We start from the raw sequence: 17,682 nt of genomic DNA on the forward strand, positions 1-17,682 counted from the left end.
AACAAAGCTGGACGCTATTTCTCCTGTGCGGGTACTGCATAATTATCGTTCTTTGCATGTTTTCAGTGATTGATCCCCCGAAAAATGTATTATGTATCCATTCCCTGAATTGACTTTACAAGGACTTTAATATAGAATTTCCATATCCAATTTGTGAATTGCAGTGCCCGAAATGGTGAACGGTAACACACTGACCGCGACAGTGGTGGGGCTAAACGCTTGGGTGGACTATGAGTTTCGAGTCGTGGCACGCAATAATGTGGGCCTTGGAGAACCCAGTCCACCCTCGGCCAAAACCCGGACAGAGGACATGAGTAAGTCAAAACACAACTGTTTGAACGCTGGACTCCTTCACTGGGGCAAAGTTATCACTCATTTGCGTAATATTGTTTGCGTAGTATTGCTCAATTAGAATCAGAATAAGAAAGCCTTTAATAGTCCCACAATGAGGAAATTCGCAATCTGCAGCAGCAAAATTGAAAGGGGTGGTGGAACAAAAAGATAAAACAAAGTATTGTATGTACAAAAGAAAATATCAGAAGATCTACTCTGAACCATCCATTAGCAGACCTCACGTAGGAGGGCAGAAGCCAGCAGAGATAAGCTACGGAAAGACCAATTTGAGATTTGAAAATAATAGGATCTTCAAAAGAACTCTCAAACATAGTCACTGAAGGGATCGCAGAAGAGGGGTGGTATGCTCCCTCTCATGAGTACCAGTCAAGAGGCGAGCAGCAGCATTTTGGACCAACCAAAGATGCTTTGTGGAGGATTGGCTACCTCCAAAAGTAAATTGCATTACAGTCATCCAGTCGAGATGTGACGAAGGCACGAATCACCATTTCGACAACACGCGCTGAAAACGGGTGTCGCCTCTTGAACGTTCAGATGGTGCGAGGGAAGTGAGAGGTATAAAATGGCAATGTCTGCTGTGCGCCTATCACAAGCTTCTGTGTACCGTTGAGTAGTTTGTCGTGTTTTGTGAGCTGTGTGATAATCGCTCCCTTCTGGCCTCTCTGCCTTTCAGTTCCTGATACGGCTCCCACTGATATTGGGGGTGGAGGCGGAACCAAGTCGGAATTAGTGATAATATGGGAGGTAAGTCATCTGTCAAATTTTACCGTTCTCGCCATTGTTGAATTATAGCTTTGCTTAATTGTGCAGATTGAGCTTTTCCAAGTTTATGGCCCATCCACGTGAGACACTGTACAACCTTCCTTCCCACATAGCCTTTGAGAGCCACCTCTCCCTGCAAACGCAGCAACGGAGAGCATTTGCTTTTTGAGGGGATAGCTAGAGAGGCAAATACGAAGGGGGGTGGCTAAGTGCTCTCAGCGGTGTATCCAAAGAACCGATTTGTGCCTTTGTTGTGCAGAGAACGATCCTTTGAGCTTCTCTGTCTGTATGCGTTTTAATATCACTGCAGTTTTGTATTTTGCTCCCAGCCTCTGTCCGAGGAATTGCAGAACGGTGAGGGGTTCGGCTATATCATCGCCCTCAGGCCCGCGGGCACTATGACCTGGACGCGAGCCATCATCTCCACGCCCGGTGTTACTCGCTACGTCTTCCGCAATGACACCATCCTGCCCTTCTCTCCTTTTGATGTGAAAGTGGGAGCTTTCAACAACAGAGGGGAGGGGCCTTTCAGTTCCATCGTCACCGTGTTTTCGGCGGAGGACGGTACAGTACCCGCCAAACCCTAAAGAGATGCTGAAGAGTTTGATCTCGGATACTAATGTACGGATGATGTTTTTTTGCCCCCTTTCAAACTGGGTATGTCAGTCAACCTTATAATAATAATACAGTAAAGTCTTGTTATATCGATATTCTCAAGAGTCGGAAATAATGTTTATGCATAAAGTAAAAACGTCTTTACACTTTTTTAATGACTATTTCCTTTCAAAAATGCAACCAATGCAAAATCCTCACGTTGTTCTATACACACGAAACCACGAACGCCAGCATGTACAAACATATGAAAAACAGTGAATGTTGCAAGCGATAAAAATATCTGATGACAACACAATTAAATACATGGATGGAGAACAAAAACTGCATCGTTTACATGACTTACGTTGATGAAGTATTCTGCGGCACGTCGAACTCTTTCGCGATGGAGGATTTGCTCCTTGTCGGATTCTCCTCGACAGCCACTATTGCCTTGTACTTCGTTCCAATTCTTACGTTTCCCCATGGTTTAAATTGGTGTTGCTCGCGTATGACAGTTCAAAACACGGAAGCTGGTAGAAAATGGCGTCTGCTACACTGCGCAGGACACGGGAGCTGGTCACATGACCAAGTCACGTGACCAACGGCGCGACCGATACAGATTTCGATAATGGTGGTACTGTATAGAAACCCCGAAGCAAATATCGATTCAACTGCTTTTGTATCGATAAAGCAAAGCAAAATGGCTGACGGGAGATGAAAAAGAATACCGTAGTAACCGGATTATCGTAATAACCATGAATCGTACTAAACGGAACTGATTATACAAAAAAAGACTAGAAATTTGCACGGGAAATGAAAATAGTATCGTAATAAGCAGCATTATCAATATAACCGATATCGATATCATGAGACTTAACTGTAATCTATTTCATTTATAAGTGCCTTTCAAAACTTTCAAGGACACTTTACAGTCACAGTTCTCACCCCAGTAAATAAATGGAAATCCTAGAAGACACTTAGCATGGTGTGCTTTCAGGGAGCTAGGGTGTTAACTGACTTTGCGAGGCAGCAACATTCCCTGACGTTGGTTCCATAGCAAGCGAAATAGCTTTTCTGTGAAACTACGGGTCCTTCCTGTGCTCCCGACTTACTGCCATTTGACTCTGAGGTGCTGGGTCTCACAGATTCTTACTCTGTGCTCACTTTCTCAAGTCCCCAGTGTCGCTCCGAAGAAGGTGGTACCCAGAATTGTATCTGCAACACAAATTGAAGTGATCTGGGAAGCCGTTCCAGACATCGCTGAAAGAGTGCTTGGATATGAGGTATGAGCTTCACCTCTTTGTTTATAAAACACTTTCAGGACTTCATTTCTAAAACCGATAAGCACAAATATAACCCCTCAACCTTTTAAGAATGAAGATTGGGCTTATTTTGTCCAATCTTCTTACAATAGTTGCCATTTCTTTTTCTGATTACAAAGATTTCCAGTTGCCATAGCACTGAGCACACCATTTTGGCAGAACTGAATATTCCTGAATCTTCATGTGGCACCAACAGCAGGGATCCAAAAATTTGAAGTGCACGTGTGTGATATTCATCGTTTAATTAGGACAGCGTTAGAATTGCAATATAGTTTAATTACTTATGCCGCCCACACAGCTACTATAAATTGCATCCCTGGCAATGATCGCTCAGCTTTAATAGATTAAATAAATGTGAGTCGAAAGGATCCCCAAGGAGGTCTTTGTGTCTCAATGTTGCTATTCTTTGACTGATGATTACAATGTCAATTTGTACAAATGTGTAACTCTTGAATTTGTCTTCAAATTAAGCACCTTTTTGTTTTTCGAGCTTTAACTCACCCTGCGCTTAATCATTCATCCATGTAACTCACAAAAAGTGAAATGCATAACTTTGCTGCTGTGAAATGTAAATTTCTCCACTGTGAGACTAATAAAGGCATATCCAATCCAATCCAATCCAATAACAACGCGAGCTAACAATCTATTTACAATTTCAATTCGGTAGGAATTTCATTTCCTTCTGTGACATAATCACGTGATGCCCTCATGTCCAGAGCTGAACATGAGATGTCAAGATTGGCAACCGAGCCCTCACTTGTATTGCATTTATCACAACTCCCTCCCTATTTGTCCGCACACTTGAAGATTTCAAAGCGGAATATAGACTTCAGAAACGCATCCAAACCTGTCCGTCTGCTTTGAACCAGGTCATTTACTGGGAGGACGATACCAAGCCGGACACTGTCGGCAAAATACGCATATTGGGGAACGACACCGTGGTTAACATCACGGGGCTCAATGCCAATACAGCGTACTATCTTGCGGTGTCCGCTTGCAATACGGCTGGACCCGGGCAGCAATCTGTGCCGATCAACATCACCACAAAGAAACCACGTAAGTAAAGCCCAAAAGGGGGAAGCTGGAATTATTCCTTAATCGTTCATTTGCAATGGCCTCTCCCAGCCCAACCGATGACGTTCATCCTTGAAAATAATTAATCAACACCAAATTGTTTCACGCTTTGTTGAATGATGCAGGATGAGGACGGGTGATCTTGAGAAACTTTGTGAAACATCTTCAGGTTTTTATAAAGAAGTCTGTCTTTTTTCTTTGCAGTGTTGAATCAACGTGCAATTCCAACAACCATATTTTCCGCACTATATGGCACACCTAAAAGCCTTGATTTTTTTCAAAAGCTGACCTTATACATATGGAAAAAGCTTTTAAATATGTCACCTGCTAAAGGTGCGCCTTATAATCCGGTGCGCTTTATAGTCCGGTCTTGGTTTATTCTATCAAGTTTGGTTCTATTATCATCAGTTGTGACGCATTGAGAAATGCCGAATATATAAAGAATGACATCACACCAGCTTCTGATCATTATCCAGCGCCTGACCGGGCACCTCTCAACGTACAATGGTCCATGATTGGCTCCACACTCTCGCTACATTGGGATCCAGTTGTTGCAACAGAGAAAGAGGCGCAAGTCACCGGCTATATGGTAAACTTGGAGCCATGTTCGTTCGCGCTTCAAGGAAGCCGAGCAATCTTTGCCTTTGTCCTCCGCCATAGGTACTTCTGAAAAGACATCGTCACAATGATCTCAACTATTTTGTCACCAATAAAACCTCCGTGGAGCTCAATCTGTCAGGATACGACAACTATCTTATTCAGATCAAGGCCACGAGTGAGGGAGGCGAAGGCGCCGGCAGCGAGCTCGTCCACATCCACAAATTAAGTGAGTTGCGCTTTGCGATCAAGATGAGTAAGAAAAAAGTCGCAAAGCAGCCTTCGAGCATAGAATACACGGTAATACACTGGCTTTCATTTCCAAACACTTGAATTGGAAAATCTGGAAGATGAACGAACGAACGAACGAACGAACGAACGAATGAATGAATGAATTAATTAATTAATTAATTGGAAAATAAATTACCACTTCATCCTAAATCCAAAAGATTCTCATGCTTTGTTCCTGCCATCATCCCGGATGTGCGGTGACAATTCAAGCTTTGAAAGTTTTTGCTGCAATCCACAAAACATAAAAGGCGGAAAAAGCAGAGCATCAAAACCGCATCGTACGACAACCGAGGGGGCAAATCGATATTCGGCAGTCATCACAGAGTAATCCAATGTCACACCACAATGCTTGGGGCCAAGGACGCACTAAACGACAAAATACCAACACAGGTACCATCCGATTTAAGACCGGCTCGACTTACGACCACCCGTACTTATGACCACGAGCGGTAAACCCTATTTTTTTATTCTTTGCCTGGCACCACAACACGCTAGCAGCCCGGCAACGCATACGGCAATTTTGGCCAGCAGGCCAGCATCTCACTCTCGCACAGCAATCGACCACGTGATGGCGCCGCAGAGGGGAGTGTCCACCGACGCCGGCCACGGCGCGGCCTGCACTAGAGCTGAGGCCTTAACCCGCTCTCCGCGCCGAAGTACGGCCCAATCCCGCGGCGCCGACGCGCCCAACACGCCACCTCGCCCCGAAGCAGAACGAACTGTCTCAAAGAGGCGGCGGCCGTGGGGCCGATGCGGAACCCGGTCGTAAGTCAGATGATACCTGTAATAATAACAATCATAATAAAAAAATGAATAATGATCTGTGTAGGGTGCTGCATTGATGGTTTGCTAAAATGCTTTGAAAGGGAGCATTTTCTTCACCGTAAAGTTGCAATACAGTGCTGGATATTTCTTCTTTTCCTTTCGGCTTTTCCCCTCAGGGGTCGCCACAGCGAATCAATGTCCTCCATCTATCCCGGTCTTGTGCATCCTCTTCTCTCACACCAGCTACCTTCATGTCCTCTTTGACCACATCCATAAACCTCCTCTTCGGTCTTCCTCTCGGTCTCCTGCCTGGCAGTTCAAGACTCAGCATCCTTCTCCCGATATAGTCGCTCTCTCTCCTCTGGACATGTCCAAACCATCTCAGTCTGGCCTCTCTGACTTTGTCTCCAAAGCCTCTAATATGAGTTGTCCCTCTAATGTACTCATTCCTGATCCTATCCAACCTACTCTGAGGTGCTGGGTCTCACAGATTCTTACTCTGTGCTCACTTTCTCAAGTCCCCAGTGTCGCTCCGAAGAAGGTCGTACCCAGAATTGTATCTGCAACACAAATTGAAGTGATCTGGGAAGCCGTTCCAGACATCGCTGAAAGAGTGCTTGGATATGAGGTATGAGCTTCACCTCTTTGTTTATAAAACACTTTCAGGACTTCATTTCTAAAACCGATAAGCACAAATATAACCCCTCAACCTTTTAAGAATGAAGATTGGGCTTATTCTGTCCAATCTTCTTACAATAGTTGCCATTTCTTTGTCTGATTACAAAGATTTCCAGTTGCCATAGCACTGAGCACACCATTTTGGCAGAACTGAATATTCCTGAATCTTCATGTGGCACCAACAGCAGGGATCCAAAAATTTGAAGTGCACGTGTGTGATATTCATCGTTTAATTAGGACAGCGTTAGAATTGCAATATAGTTTAATTACTTATGCCGCCCACACAGCTACTATAAATTGCATCCCTGGCAATGATCGCTCAGCTTTAATAGATTAAATAAATGTGAGTCGAAAGGATCCCCAAGGAGGTCTTTGTGTCTCAATGTTGCTATTCTTTGACTGATGATTACGATGTCAATTTGTACAAATGTGTAACTCTTGAATTTGTCTTCAAATTAAGCACCTTTTTGTTTTTCGAGCTTTAACTCACCCTGCGCTTAATCATTCATCCATGTAACTCACAAAAAGTGAAATGCATAACAACGCGAGCTAACAATATATTTACAATTTCAATTAGGTAGGAATTTCATTTCCTTCTGTGACATAATCACGTGATGCCCTCATGTCCAGAGCTGAACATGAGATGTCAAGATTGGCAACCGAGCCCTCACTTGTATTGTATTTATCACAACTCCCTCCCTATTTGTCCGCACACTTGAAGATTTCAAAGCGGAATATAGACTTCAGAAACGCATCCAAACCTGTCCGTCTGCTTTGAACCAGGTCATTTACTGGGAGGACGATACCAAGCCGGACACTGTCGGCAAAATACGCATATCGGGGAACGACACCGTGGTTAACATCACGGGGCTCAATGCCAATACAGCGTACTATCTTGCGGTGTCCGCTTGCAATACGGCCGGACCCGGGCAGCAATCTGTGCCGATCAACATCACCACAAAGAAACCACGTAAGTAAAGCCCAAAAGGGGGAAGCTGGAATTATTCCTTAATCGTTCATTTGCAATGGCCTCTCCCAGCCCAACCGATGACGTTCATCCTTGAAAATAATTAATCAACACCAAATTGTTTCACGCTTTGTTGAATGATGCAGGATGAGGACGGGTGATCTTGAGAAACTTTGTGAAACATCTTCAGGTTTTTCTAAAGAAGTCTGTCTTTTTTCTTTGCAGTGTTGAATCAACGTGCAATTCCAACAACCATATTTTCCGCACTATATGGCACACCTAGAAGCCTTGATTTTTTTCAAAAGCTGACCTTATACATATGGAAAAAGCTTTTAAATATGTCACCTGCTAAAGGTGCGCCTTATAATCCGGTGCGCTTTATAGTCCGGTCTTGGTTTATTCTATCAAGTTTGGTTCTATTATCATCAGTTGTGGCGCATTGAGAAATGCCGAATATATAAAGAATGACATCACACCAGCTTCTGATCATTATCCAGCGCCTGACCGGGCACCTCTCAATGTACAATGGTCCATGATTGGCTCCACACTCTCGCTACATTGGGATCCAGTTGTTGCAACAGAGACAGAGGCGCAAGTCACCGGCTATATGGTAAACTTGGAGCCATGTTCGTTCGCGCTTCAAGGAAGCCGAGCAATCTTTGCCTTTGTCCTCCGCCATAGGTACTTCTGAAAAGACATCGTCACAATGATCTCAACTATTTTGTCACCAATAAAACCTCCGTGGAGCTCAATCTGTCAGGATACGACAACTATCTTATTCAGATCAAGGCCACGAGTGAGGGAGGCGAAGGCGCCGGCAGCGAGCTCGTCCACATCCACAAATTAAGTGAGTTGCGCTTTGCGATCAAGTTGAGTGAGAAAAAAGTCGCAAAGCAGCCTTCGAGCATAGAATACACGGTAATACACTGGCTTTCATTTCCAAACACTTGAATTGGAAAATCTGGAAGATGAACGAACGAACGAACGAACGAACGAACGAACGAACGAACGAATGAATGAATGAATGAATGAATGAATGAATTAATTAATTAATTGGAAAATAAATTACCACTTCATCCTAAATCCAAAAGATTCTCATGCTTTGTTCCTGCCATCATCCCGGATGTGCGGTGACAATTCAAGCTTTGAAAGTTTTTGCTGCAATCCACAAAACATAAAAGGCGGAAAAAGCAGAGCATCAAAACCGCATCGTACGACAACCGAGGGGGCAAATCGATATTCGGCAGTCATCGCAGAGTAATCCAATGTCACACCACAATGCTTGGGGCCGAGGACGCACTAAACGACAAAATACCAACACAGGTACCATCCGATTTAAGACCGGCTCGACTTACGACCACCCGTACTTATGACCACGAGCGGTAAACCCTATTTTTTTATTCTTTGCCTGGCACCACAACACGCTAGCAGCCCGGCAACGCATACGGCAATTTTGGCCAGCAGGCCAGCATCTCACTCTCGCACAGCAATCGACCACGTGATGGCGCCGCAGAGGGGAGTGTCCACCGACGCCGGCCACGGCGCGGCCTGGTCTAGAGCTGAGGCCTTAACCCGCTCTCCGCGCCGATGTACGGCCCAATCCCGCGGCGCCGACACGCCCAACACGCCACCTCGCCCCGAAGCAGAACGAACTGTCTCAAAGAGGCGGCGGCCGTGGGGCCGATGCGGAACCCGGTCGTAAGTCAGATGATACCTGTAATAATAACAATCATAATAAAAAAATGAATAATGATCTGTGTAGGGTGCTGCATTGATGGTTTGCTAAAATGCTTTGAAAGGGAGCATTTTCTTCACCGTAAAGTTGCAATACAGTGCTGGATATTTCTTCTTTTCCTTTCGGCTTTTCCCCTCAGGGGTCGCCACAGCGAATCAATGTCCTCCATCTATCCCGGTCTTGTGCATCCTCTTCTTTCACACCAGCTACCTTCATGTCCTCTTTGACCACATCCATAAACCTCCTCTTCGGTCTTCCTCTCGGTCTCCTGCCTGGCAGTTCAAGACTCAGCATCCTTCTCCCGATATAGTCGCTCTCTCTCCTCTGGACATGTCCAAACCATCTCAGTCTGGCCTCTCTGACTTTGTCTCCAAAGCCTCTAATATGAGTTGTCCCTCTAATGTACTCATTCCTGATCCTATCCAACCTGGTCACTCCCAAAGAAAACCTCAACATCTTCGGCTCTACCTCCAGCTCTGCTTCCTGTCTTTTCTTCAGTGGCACTGTCTCCAGATGGATTGCACTTGGATCCCTCTCATTCACACACATATATTCCGTCTTGCTGCGACTGATCTTCATTCCTCTCCTTTCCAGGGCATATCTCCACAGCTCTAGTTTCTCCGCCACCTGTTCCCTGTTCTCGCTACAGATCACAATGTCATCTGCAAACATCATGGTCCAAGGAGATTCTTGTCTAACATCGTCTGTCAGCCTGTCCATCACCATAGCAAACAAGAAGGGGCTCAGAGCTGACCCTTGGTGGAGTCCCACATCCACCTTGAATTCCTCAGTCACACCGACAGCACCCCTCACAACTGTCTTACAGTCGTGATACATGTCTTGCACCGCTCTGACATACTTTTCCGTCACTCCAGACTTCCTCATGCAATGCCACAGCTCTTCTCTGGGCACCCTGTAATTCCTTCTGACCTTCTTTGTACTTCTCTTTTTTTTTTTTTTTTCACATGTGATCATTGGGAATTGTGAAGCCTGACAGCAGTCGGTAGGAACGAGCGTCGGTACCTCTCCTTCTTGCAGCGCGGGTGTAATAGTCTCTGGCTAAAGGAGCTACCCAGAGCTGTCAGGATGGGCAGGAGGGGGTGGGAGGGGCTGTCCGTCATAGCTTTTAGTTTAGCTAGCGTCCGTCTGTTGCCCACCTCCTCTAGAGAGTCCAGCGAGCAGCCCACGACAGAACTGGCCCGCTTGACAAAGCGCTCCAGTCTTTTTCTGTCCCGGGTGGTGATGCTGCCTGACCAGCAGACAATGCCATAGTGGATGGCTGATGCCACCACAGAGTCATAGAAAGTCTTTAGGAGTGACCCCTGAACTCCAAAAGACCTCAGTTTCCTGAGGAGGAAGAGGCGACTCTGTCCCTTTTTGATTAGGGCATCCGTGTTTGTTGTCCAGTCCAGTTTATTGTTGAGAGTAACACCCAGGTACTTGTAGGAGGTCACCCTCTCAATGTCCGAACCCTGGATGTTCAATGGTGCAGGTGACGATTGTTTCCTGCAGAAATCCACCACCAGCTCCTTGGTTTTGCCAGTGTTGATCTGGAGGTGATTCTGCTGGCACCAGTCCACAAAGTCCTTTGTCAGTCCCCTGTACTCCCTATCGTCTCCCTCTGTAATGAGGCCGACAATAGCTGAGTCGTCAGAGAACTTCTGAAGGTGGCAGGTTGGGGTGTTGTAGTTGAAGTCCGAGGTGTAGAGGGTGAAGAGGAATGGAGCCAGGACTGTTCCCTGCGGCGCTCCGGTGCTGCAGAGAAGCCTGTCCGACTCACAGTTCTTTACCCTCACGTACTGTGGCCTGTTTGTGAGGTAGTCTGTAATCCAGGATGTGAGGTGATGGTCGACTCCGGCATGCTGCAGCTTGTCCCCCAGTAGACTGGGCTGGATGGTGTTGAAGGCACTGGAGAAATCGAAGAATGTGATCCTCACCGTGCTCCCAGCATTCTCCAGGTGCAGCAACGCCGTATGGAGGAGGTAGATGATGGCATCCTCCACACCGATGCTGGGCTGGTAGGCAAACTGCAGCGGGTCCAGCGATGAGCTTGCCAGCGGTCGCAGGTGGGCGAGGACGAGTCTCTCCAGCGTCTTCATCAGGTGAGACGTCAGCGCCACCGGTCTGTAGCTGTTGAGCTCTTTGGGGTTGGCAATCTTGGGCACTGGGACCAGGCATGACGTTTTCCACAGCTGTGGAACTCTGCCCAGCTTCAGGCTCAGGTTGAACAAGTGCTGGACAATGTCACACAGCTGGTCGGAGCAGGTCTTGAGGAGTCGGGAACTGATGTCATCCGGACCTGCTGCCTTCCTCACCTGCATCCTCCTCAGTTGGTTCCTCACCTGCGCAGTTGTGACAGACAGGCAGGAACCAGGAGGCAGAGTGGCGGCTGAGGGTGTGGCAACGGTTGGGAGGGCAGATGTTGGTTGTGGAAAGCTGGTCGTGAGAGGGGGCAGGGAGGGTAAGGCCACAGTGAGAGTTGGTGCAGGTGCAGCTACAGGTGAAGTTGACGGTGGGCCGGGGGCGGCTGGCGTCTTGTCAAACCGATTGAAAAAGCGGTTGAGTTCATCTGCCCAGTCCTTGTCTTTTTCGTTCAATGTCACTGGGCTTTTGTGGCCTGAGATGTTTTTCAGGCCCTTCCAGACACCAGCGACATTGCTGGCTTGCAGCTGCTCCTCCATTTTCATCCTGTAGGCCTTCTTCCCCTCTCTGATCTTCCTCCTCAGTTGGATCTGCACGGCCTTCAGTTCCTCTCTGTTGCCCGACACAAAAGCCCTTTTCTTCTCCTTCAGGAGGACTTTTATGTCGGGATTAATCCATGGTTTGTTGTTGGCAAAACACCGCACAGTCCTGGTGGGTACGGTGTTTTGTTCACAAAAGTTAATGTAGTCTGTGATGGTGTTGGTGAGTGAGTCAATGTCTTCCCCATGAATCTCAGTAAAGAGCTCCCACCTGGTTGAATCAAAACAGTCCCGCAGAGCTTCTTCAGCTTCTGTGGACCATCTTTTGATCGTGCGGGTCACAGCTGGTTGCCTCTGGACAAGGGGTTTGTACACAGGCTGGAGATAAACCATATTGTGGTCTGCTCTTCCGAGAGGGGGGAGGGGGGAGGGTTTGTATGCATCCTTGGCGTTTGAATAAAATAGGTCCAATATGTTATTGTCTCTGGTGGCACAAGTTACATACTGTGTGAATGTTGGGAGGGAGAATTTCAGGGAAACGTGATTGAAGTCCCCTGAGATGATAAACAAGGCGTTGGGGGACTGGGTTTGCAGCTTGTTTACAACAGATATGAGGGCATCGGAGGCAGCACCGCCATTTGCCGTAGGGGGAATGTACGTCGTCACGGCTATGACGTGTGAGAATTCCCGTGGCAGGTAATGCGGCCGAAGGCTAACGGCTAGCAGCTCGATGTCCCGAGTGCAAAGTTTTTCCTTCACCGTGATGTGCCCAGGATTGCACCATTTGTCATTCACAAATACAGCAATCCCCCTCCTTTCTGCTTACCGCTGCCTTCATTTCTGTCCGCTCGTACGAGTTGGAAGCCCTCCAACTCTGCGTGGGCGTCCGGAGTGATTGCCGAAAGCCATGTCTCCGTGACGAGTAGCAAGCTGGCTTCCCGGTACTCCCTCTGATGTCGCGTTAGCGCCGCCAGCTCGTCCATTTTATTTGGGAGCGATCTCACGTTCCCCATGATGACGGACGGGAGAACGTGTCGGTATTTCCTCGTTCTTTTGCGGCGATCTTTCCCGGCCCGACATCCTCGTTTCCTCCTCTTCAATTCATCGGGGATGTCTGGTGCGGCGGCCGCTAGTCCGCTGTTAGCCCGCCACGCTAGTAGCTGGTCTCGACTGTAAACAATGGGATTCCGCGTGCGCGTGGATTCCCCGTTCACAGGAGCGATGAAAAAGTAAAAAATAACGGCGATGAGCAAAAGAAAAGATGCTATCAACATTCTTAAAGCAAACACTGCATCTGTCATACTCTTTTTTGGCATGAAGCCATACTGCTGCTCACAAATGTTCACTTCTGCTCTTAGTCTTGCTTCAACTACTCTTTCCCAGAGTTTCATTGTATGGGTCATCAACTTTATTCCTCTGTAATCAGTACAACTCTGCACATCTCCTTTGTTCGAGTGGGCACGAGTACACTTCGTCTCCATTCTTCAGGCATCTGTTCACCATCTAAGATCTTGTAGAACAGGGGTGTCAAAGTCATTTTTTTGCTGCGGGCCACATTGTAGTTATGGTTTTCTCTCGAGGGCCGTTATGAATTTGGGGAAGCCATTAGAATGTTTAAATCCCTTCAAATATTACATATAGAGCACACAGCAAATTAATGAATAACTCGTTTTCAAATCTGAAGTCAAGAATAATGACTTTTATTGTGGTTGACATCCAAAAATATGAAATTTTGGCTCAGATTTTAGCAATCATCATGGAATTTAACAAGTTTGATTTGCTTTCGCGGGCCGAAAAAAATGATGTGGCGGGCCGGATTTGGCCTGTGTTGTAGAATAACCCAGTCAGGAATACCACCGCCACCTCTCCAAGACATTTCCATACCTCGATTGGTAAATCATCCTCTTCAATGCCCTCCTCACTTCATCCTTGCTAATGCTTGCTACGTCTTGGTCCACAACAGTCACGTCTTCTACTCTTTGTTCCTTCTCATTTTCCTCATTCATCAATTCTTCAAAGTACTCTTTCCATCTTGCCATCACACTACCGGCACCTGTCAATACATTGCCATCTCTATCCTTAATTACCCGAACCTGCTGCAGGTCCTTACCATCTTTGTCTCTCTGTCTCGCCAGCCTGTAAAGATCAGTCTCACCTTCCTTGCTGTCCAGCCGAGCATACAAGTCATCATAGGCCTCTTGTTTGGCCTTTGCCACCTTTACTTTAACCGTGCGCTGCATCTCCTTGTACTGCTGTCTACTCTCGTCCGTCCTCTCAGTGTCCCACTTCTTCTTTGCTAACCTCTTTCTCTGTATACACTCCTGCACCTCCCATTCCACCACCAAGTCTCCTTATCTACCTTTCTTCCACTCGATACACCAATTACTTTCCGACCTGTGTCTCTGATTATGTTCGCTGTAGTTTGCCAGTCATCTGGAAGGACCTCTTGCCCACCCAGTGCTTGTCTTACCTCCTTCCTAAATGTCATGCAACACTCTTCCTTTTTCAACTTCCACCATTTTGTCCTCACTTCAGCCTTTGGTTTCTTCATCTTCCTCACTGCCAGCGTCATCCTACACACCACCAACCTATGCTGTCTGGCTACACTCTCACCAGCCACTACTTTGCAGTCACTGACTTCCTTTAGATGGCGCCGTTGACACAAAATATGTGAAAGATAAAGGTACTTCTGCCTGTGTACTTCTGCCTCCACTCTTATAGGTTACCCTATGTTACTGTCTCTTCTGGAAGAAATTATTCACAATAGCCATTTGCATTCTCTTAGCAAAGTCAACCACCATCTGTTCTTCAGCGTTCCTCATCTGGAGTCCAAACCTGCCCATCACCTACTCATCATCTTTGTTTCTTGCGCCAACATGTCCATTGAAGTCTCCTCCAATTACAACCCTCTCACTTCTCGGGATGTTCTGTATGACTTCATCAAAGTCCAACCAAAATTTATCCTTCTCCGCCAGCTCACATCCTACTTGTGGGGCATACCCACAAACAACATTGAACATCACACCTTCAATTTCTAGCTTCAGACTCATCTTTCTATCTGATACTCTTTTTACTTCTAAGACATTCCTAACAAACTCCTCTTTTAAGATAACCCCAACTCAAATTCTCTTTCTGTCTTCACCATGATAGAACAACTTAAACCCTGACCCCTTGCTCCCTTTCCACCTGGTCTCCTGGACACACAGTATGTCTACCTTCCTTCTCTGCATCATGTCAACCAGCTCTCTACCTTTACCTGTCATTGTTCCTACATTCAAAGTTCCTACTCTTAGTTCTATACTCTTGGTGTTCCATTTCTCTCTTTTCCTCCGGGCACACCTCCCTCCTCTCCTTCTTCGACCAACAGTAGTCCATTTTCCACTGGCACCCTGAAGGTCAACAGTACCAATGGCGGCCGTTGTTAACCCGGGCCTCGACCGATCCGGTATGGGATTCATAGGTTTGATTCGCATATTTGTTTTGGCAAAGTTCTTTTTACGTCGGATGCCCTTCCTGACACAACCCTCTGTATTTATCCGGGCTTGGGACCGGCACAATAAGACACTGGCTTGTGCCCCCTTGTGGCTACATTACAGTCCTGGATATTTAATCAAGTTAATTAGTTAATTGAGTTCATTATTAATGAGTGAGTATTTTATGTGCAGATAAATGGCCCTCTTAATTAATTAGCAACAAAGTTGTTTTTCTGTATTAATTTTTTTGACTGAAAAACAAGTCAGGGCAAGGCAATTTTATAGCCACGTTGCATTTCATCCGCAAGGTAACTGAATGTTCAATATTGAGCATTAAATAAAATACACTAATAAAAAAAAATACTATACAGTGCGAGGAAATGATTCATGAAACGTTTTGAAAAAAGAACTGAAATGGAAGCATGAGGGGTGAAAAATGACAATTTTAACCTCAAAACCTCAATTTTAACCTCCACGTAAACTAATCCAGAATTTTAAAAAATTATCTCCGGTTCTACAATGCCAATTGTTAGCAATGTCTCTAAAATAACTGCAGCTGTATTATTCTTTTCCACGGACTAACAAACTAATGGTTTTCGTTCCAGGCATGGGCGCGAGGGGCTCAGAGGCATGTCGCTCGAAGCCATCCAAACTCTCTGCAACGCTCATCGGTGCGCTGCTCTACTTTGTCTGGTGATGTCTACTCACAACCAGCAATCCAATCAGTTTGCCAGTCCGAATCTAACCCCCCCACTCCTCGGGATTCCTTCAGAAGACGCAACTGGTTACGGCTCAAGACGATGAGACAGAGTTTGGGTGCATGATACAAGGCCATTGTTTCATTTGGAGTTGCAAGTGCCACAGCGCTGTTTCCTTATCAAGGTTATCACATCGACATGACGTGTCCGGCGTGTCTGTAAAGTGTATGACTGCCTTAAAATCCATTTCATGGACTCCGTACCAAGTTAGGCAAAAGGCCCCTAGCATGGCCAAATGTCCGTTGCCATTGTTTGCTTCCCTCAAAATGCAATTTTTATGAGCCAGCTCTTTCACCAAATTTATGTTGCCCAATCAACTCAATCGACAGCACTTGGTTGATACTGCGACACCGAAAGAAAACAAGATTAAAGATCAGGATTTTAGCGAAATGTAGCAATTGTATTGCTAATTGTCCCACTCTGCCCCCACACCAACATTTGATTCAGCATATTTTGATCCCCAGGTCCTCTCCACAATACCGCGAAAGATGCTGCTACGTTCTTTCCATCTCATACCCTTAAATAATAAATGTCCATCATGGTCAGTGAGCGTAAAGCTCGGTTTTCACAGAAGGGATGTACCACCATGTCAAACAAATCCCATGTCTCTTCTGCTTTTATTTTCAAATATCCAAAGCGATGCCCCTCAAACTTTTTGGTGTCACGGATCAGCAGCCATTTTGTTTTCCCCAAACACTTTGAAATTACAATGCTACTGAAAGCAAACATCGTCCATTCACTTCAAATGCCATTATTCTTCCGTAAAACAAAATAACAGTGAACGACGAAGAAATGGACCATAACGATACAATAAATAACCCTTATACAGTCAACGTTATCATTTTGGAAGCTACTAGCCTAGTGTTAGGATCATTGCAACTGAGCTCTTACCCAAATAAATGTCAATAACCGACAAAGAAGGAGTTCTTCTCTCCCCTTCCTCTTAAAAGACACTAAAGGGCTGCAATGTGATCACTGGAGTCTTTATGGTGCCCAGATGGATGCGGAACAATGCAACCGAGTGCCTTTGCTGACCACGGGACTGTGCACAGACATCAGCAATGAGGTTATCAATATCATGTGAGGTTTTGCTGGCTCCCACCACTCCCCAAATCACACAAAAAAGCACACACAGCTGATGCAACTGCACATCCCTGCTTAGCCGTCGAAGCAGTTGCGTGGGGGGGGGGCTAAAAGTCCCAAAAAAGGCTGGCAGAATCAGGCCTGACCTGCTAGCTACCTGACTGGTTTCATAAGGCTCCACTCACGCGTGTTGGTCAATGAAATATGGATTTTTCTGTTCTATTATTATGGCTGTTGTTTTTGGAGTTACCTGTGTGATTGATAGCCTCCTTGACATTCTCATTCCGTTGCCGTCGATATATATATATATATATATATATATATATATATATATATATATATATATATATATATATATATATATATATATATATATATATATATATAGTAAAGTCTCGTTATATCGATATTCTCGGGAGTCGGAAAAAATATTGATATAACCGGACTATCGATATATCCGATCCTGCGGCATGTAAATTTTCTCCTTGCGTTCATAGAAATAGTTTCGTAATAAGCAGTACTATCGATATAATCGATATCGATATAAC

The 17,682-nt window shown here is 45.7% G+C and overlaps 2 protein-coding genes across 6 annotated transcripts in view; both read left to right on the top strand.

Annotated features, from left to right (window-relative positions):
* cntn3b (contactin 3b) overlaps window positions 1–6,193 on the top strand; it is a 37,481-nt gene extending 31,288 nt beyond the window's left edge. The window contains exons 16-24 of one of the 5 annotated variants that reach the window (XR_016116634.1): window positions 165–314; window positions 1,028–1,098; window positions 1,446–1,680; window positions 2,884–2,993; window positions 3,902–4,088; window positions 4,583–4,695; window positions 4,767–4,932; window positions 5,153–5,384; window positions 5,490–6,191. Coding sequence is in view for 3 of the 5 variants with exons in the window: in XM_089010271.1 (XP_088866397.1) it covers window positions 165–314; window positions 1,028–1,098; window positions 1,446–1,680; window positions 2,884–2,993; window positions 3,902–4,088; window positions 4,583–4,695; window positions 4,767–4,932; window positions 5,153–5,322 (1,202 nt within the window). In the remaining 2 variants the exon portion in view is untranslated. Of the gene's footprint in view, window positions 1–164; window positions 315–1,027; window positions 1,099–1,445; window positions 1,681–2,883; window positions 2,994–3,901; window positions 4,089–4,582; window positions 4,696–4,766; window positions 5,069–5,152 lie in introns of those variants that run through there. The other 4 variants (XR_016116635.1, XM_089010271.1, XM_089010270.1 and 1 more) reach the window with 4 other exon arrangements.
* Window positions 6,181–17,425, top strand: LOC148890770 (contactin-6-like). Its single transcript, XM_089010702.1, has 5 exons — window positions 6,181–6,387; window positions 7,221–7,407; window positions 7,902–8,014; window positions 8,086–8,251; window positions 15,899–17,425. The coding sequence occupies exons 1-5, from the start codon at window positions 6,181–6,183 to the stop codon at window positions 15,988–15,990; spliced, it is 765 nt and encodes a 254-aa protein (XP_088866828.1). The 3' UTR covers window positions 15,991–17,425.
* The last annotated feature ends 257 nt before the right edge of the window (window positions 17,426–17,682 follow it).

Source organism: Hippocampus bargibanti, linkage group LG12 (assembly GCF_051943395.1).
Source record: "Hippocampus bargibanti isolate YZ-2025 linkage group LG12, ASM5194339v1, whole genome shotgun sequence".
In the NCBI taxonomy this organism is placed as follows: Eukaryota; Metazoa; Chordata; class Actinopteri; order Syngnathiformes; family Syngnathidae; genus Hippocampus; species Hippocampus bargibanti.

Excerpts from the sequence above, each read along its gene's own strand:
- LOC148890770 (XM_089010702.1), top strand. The coding sequence starts at position 6,181 with ATGAGTTGTCCCTCTAATGTACTCATTCCTGATCCTATCCAACCTACT. Across the intron at positions 8,015-8,085 it reads CGCAAGTCACCGGCTATATG|GTACTTCTGAAAAGACATCG; the intron begins GTAAACTTGGAG and ends CCTCCGCCATAG. Across the intron at positions 8,252-15,898 it reads CGTCCACATCCACAAATTAA|GCATGGGCGCGAGGGGCTCA; the intron begins GTGAGTTGCGCT and ends TTTTCGTTCCAG.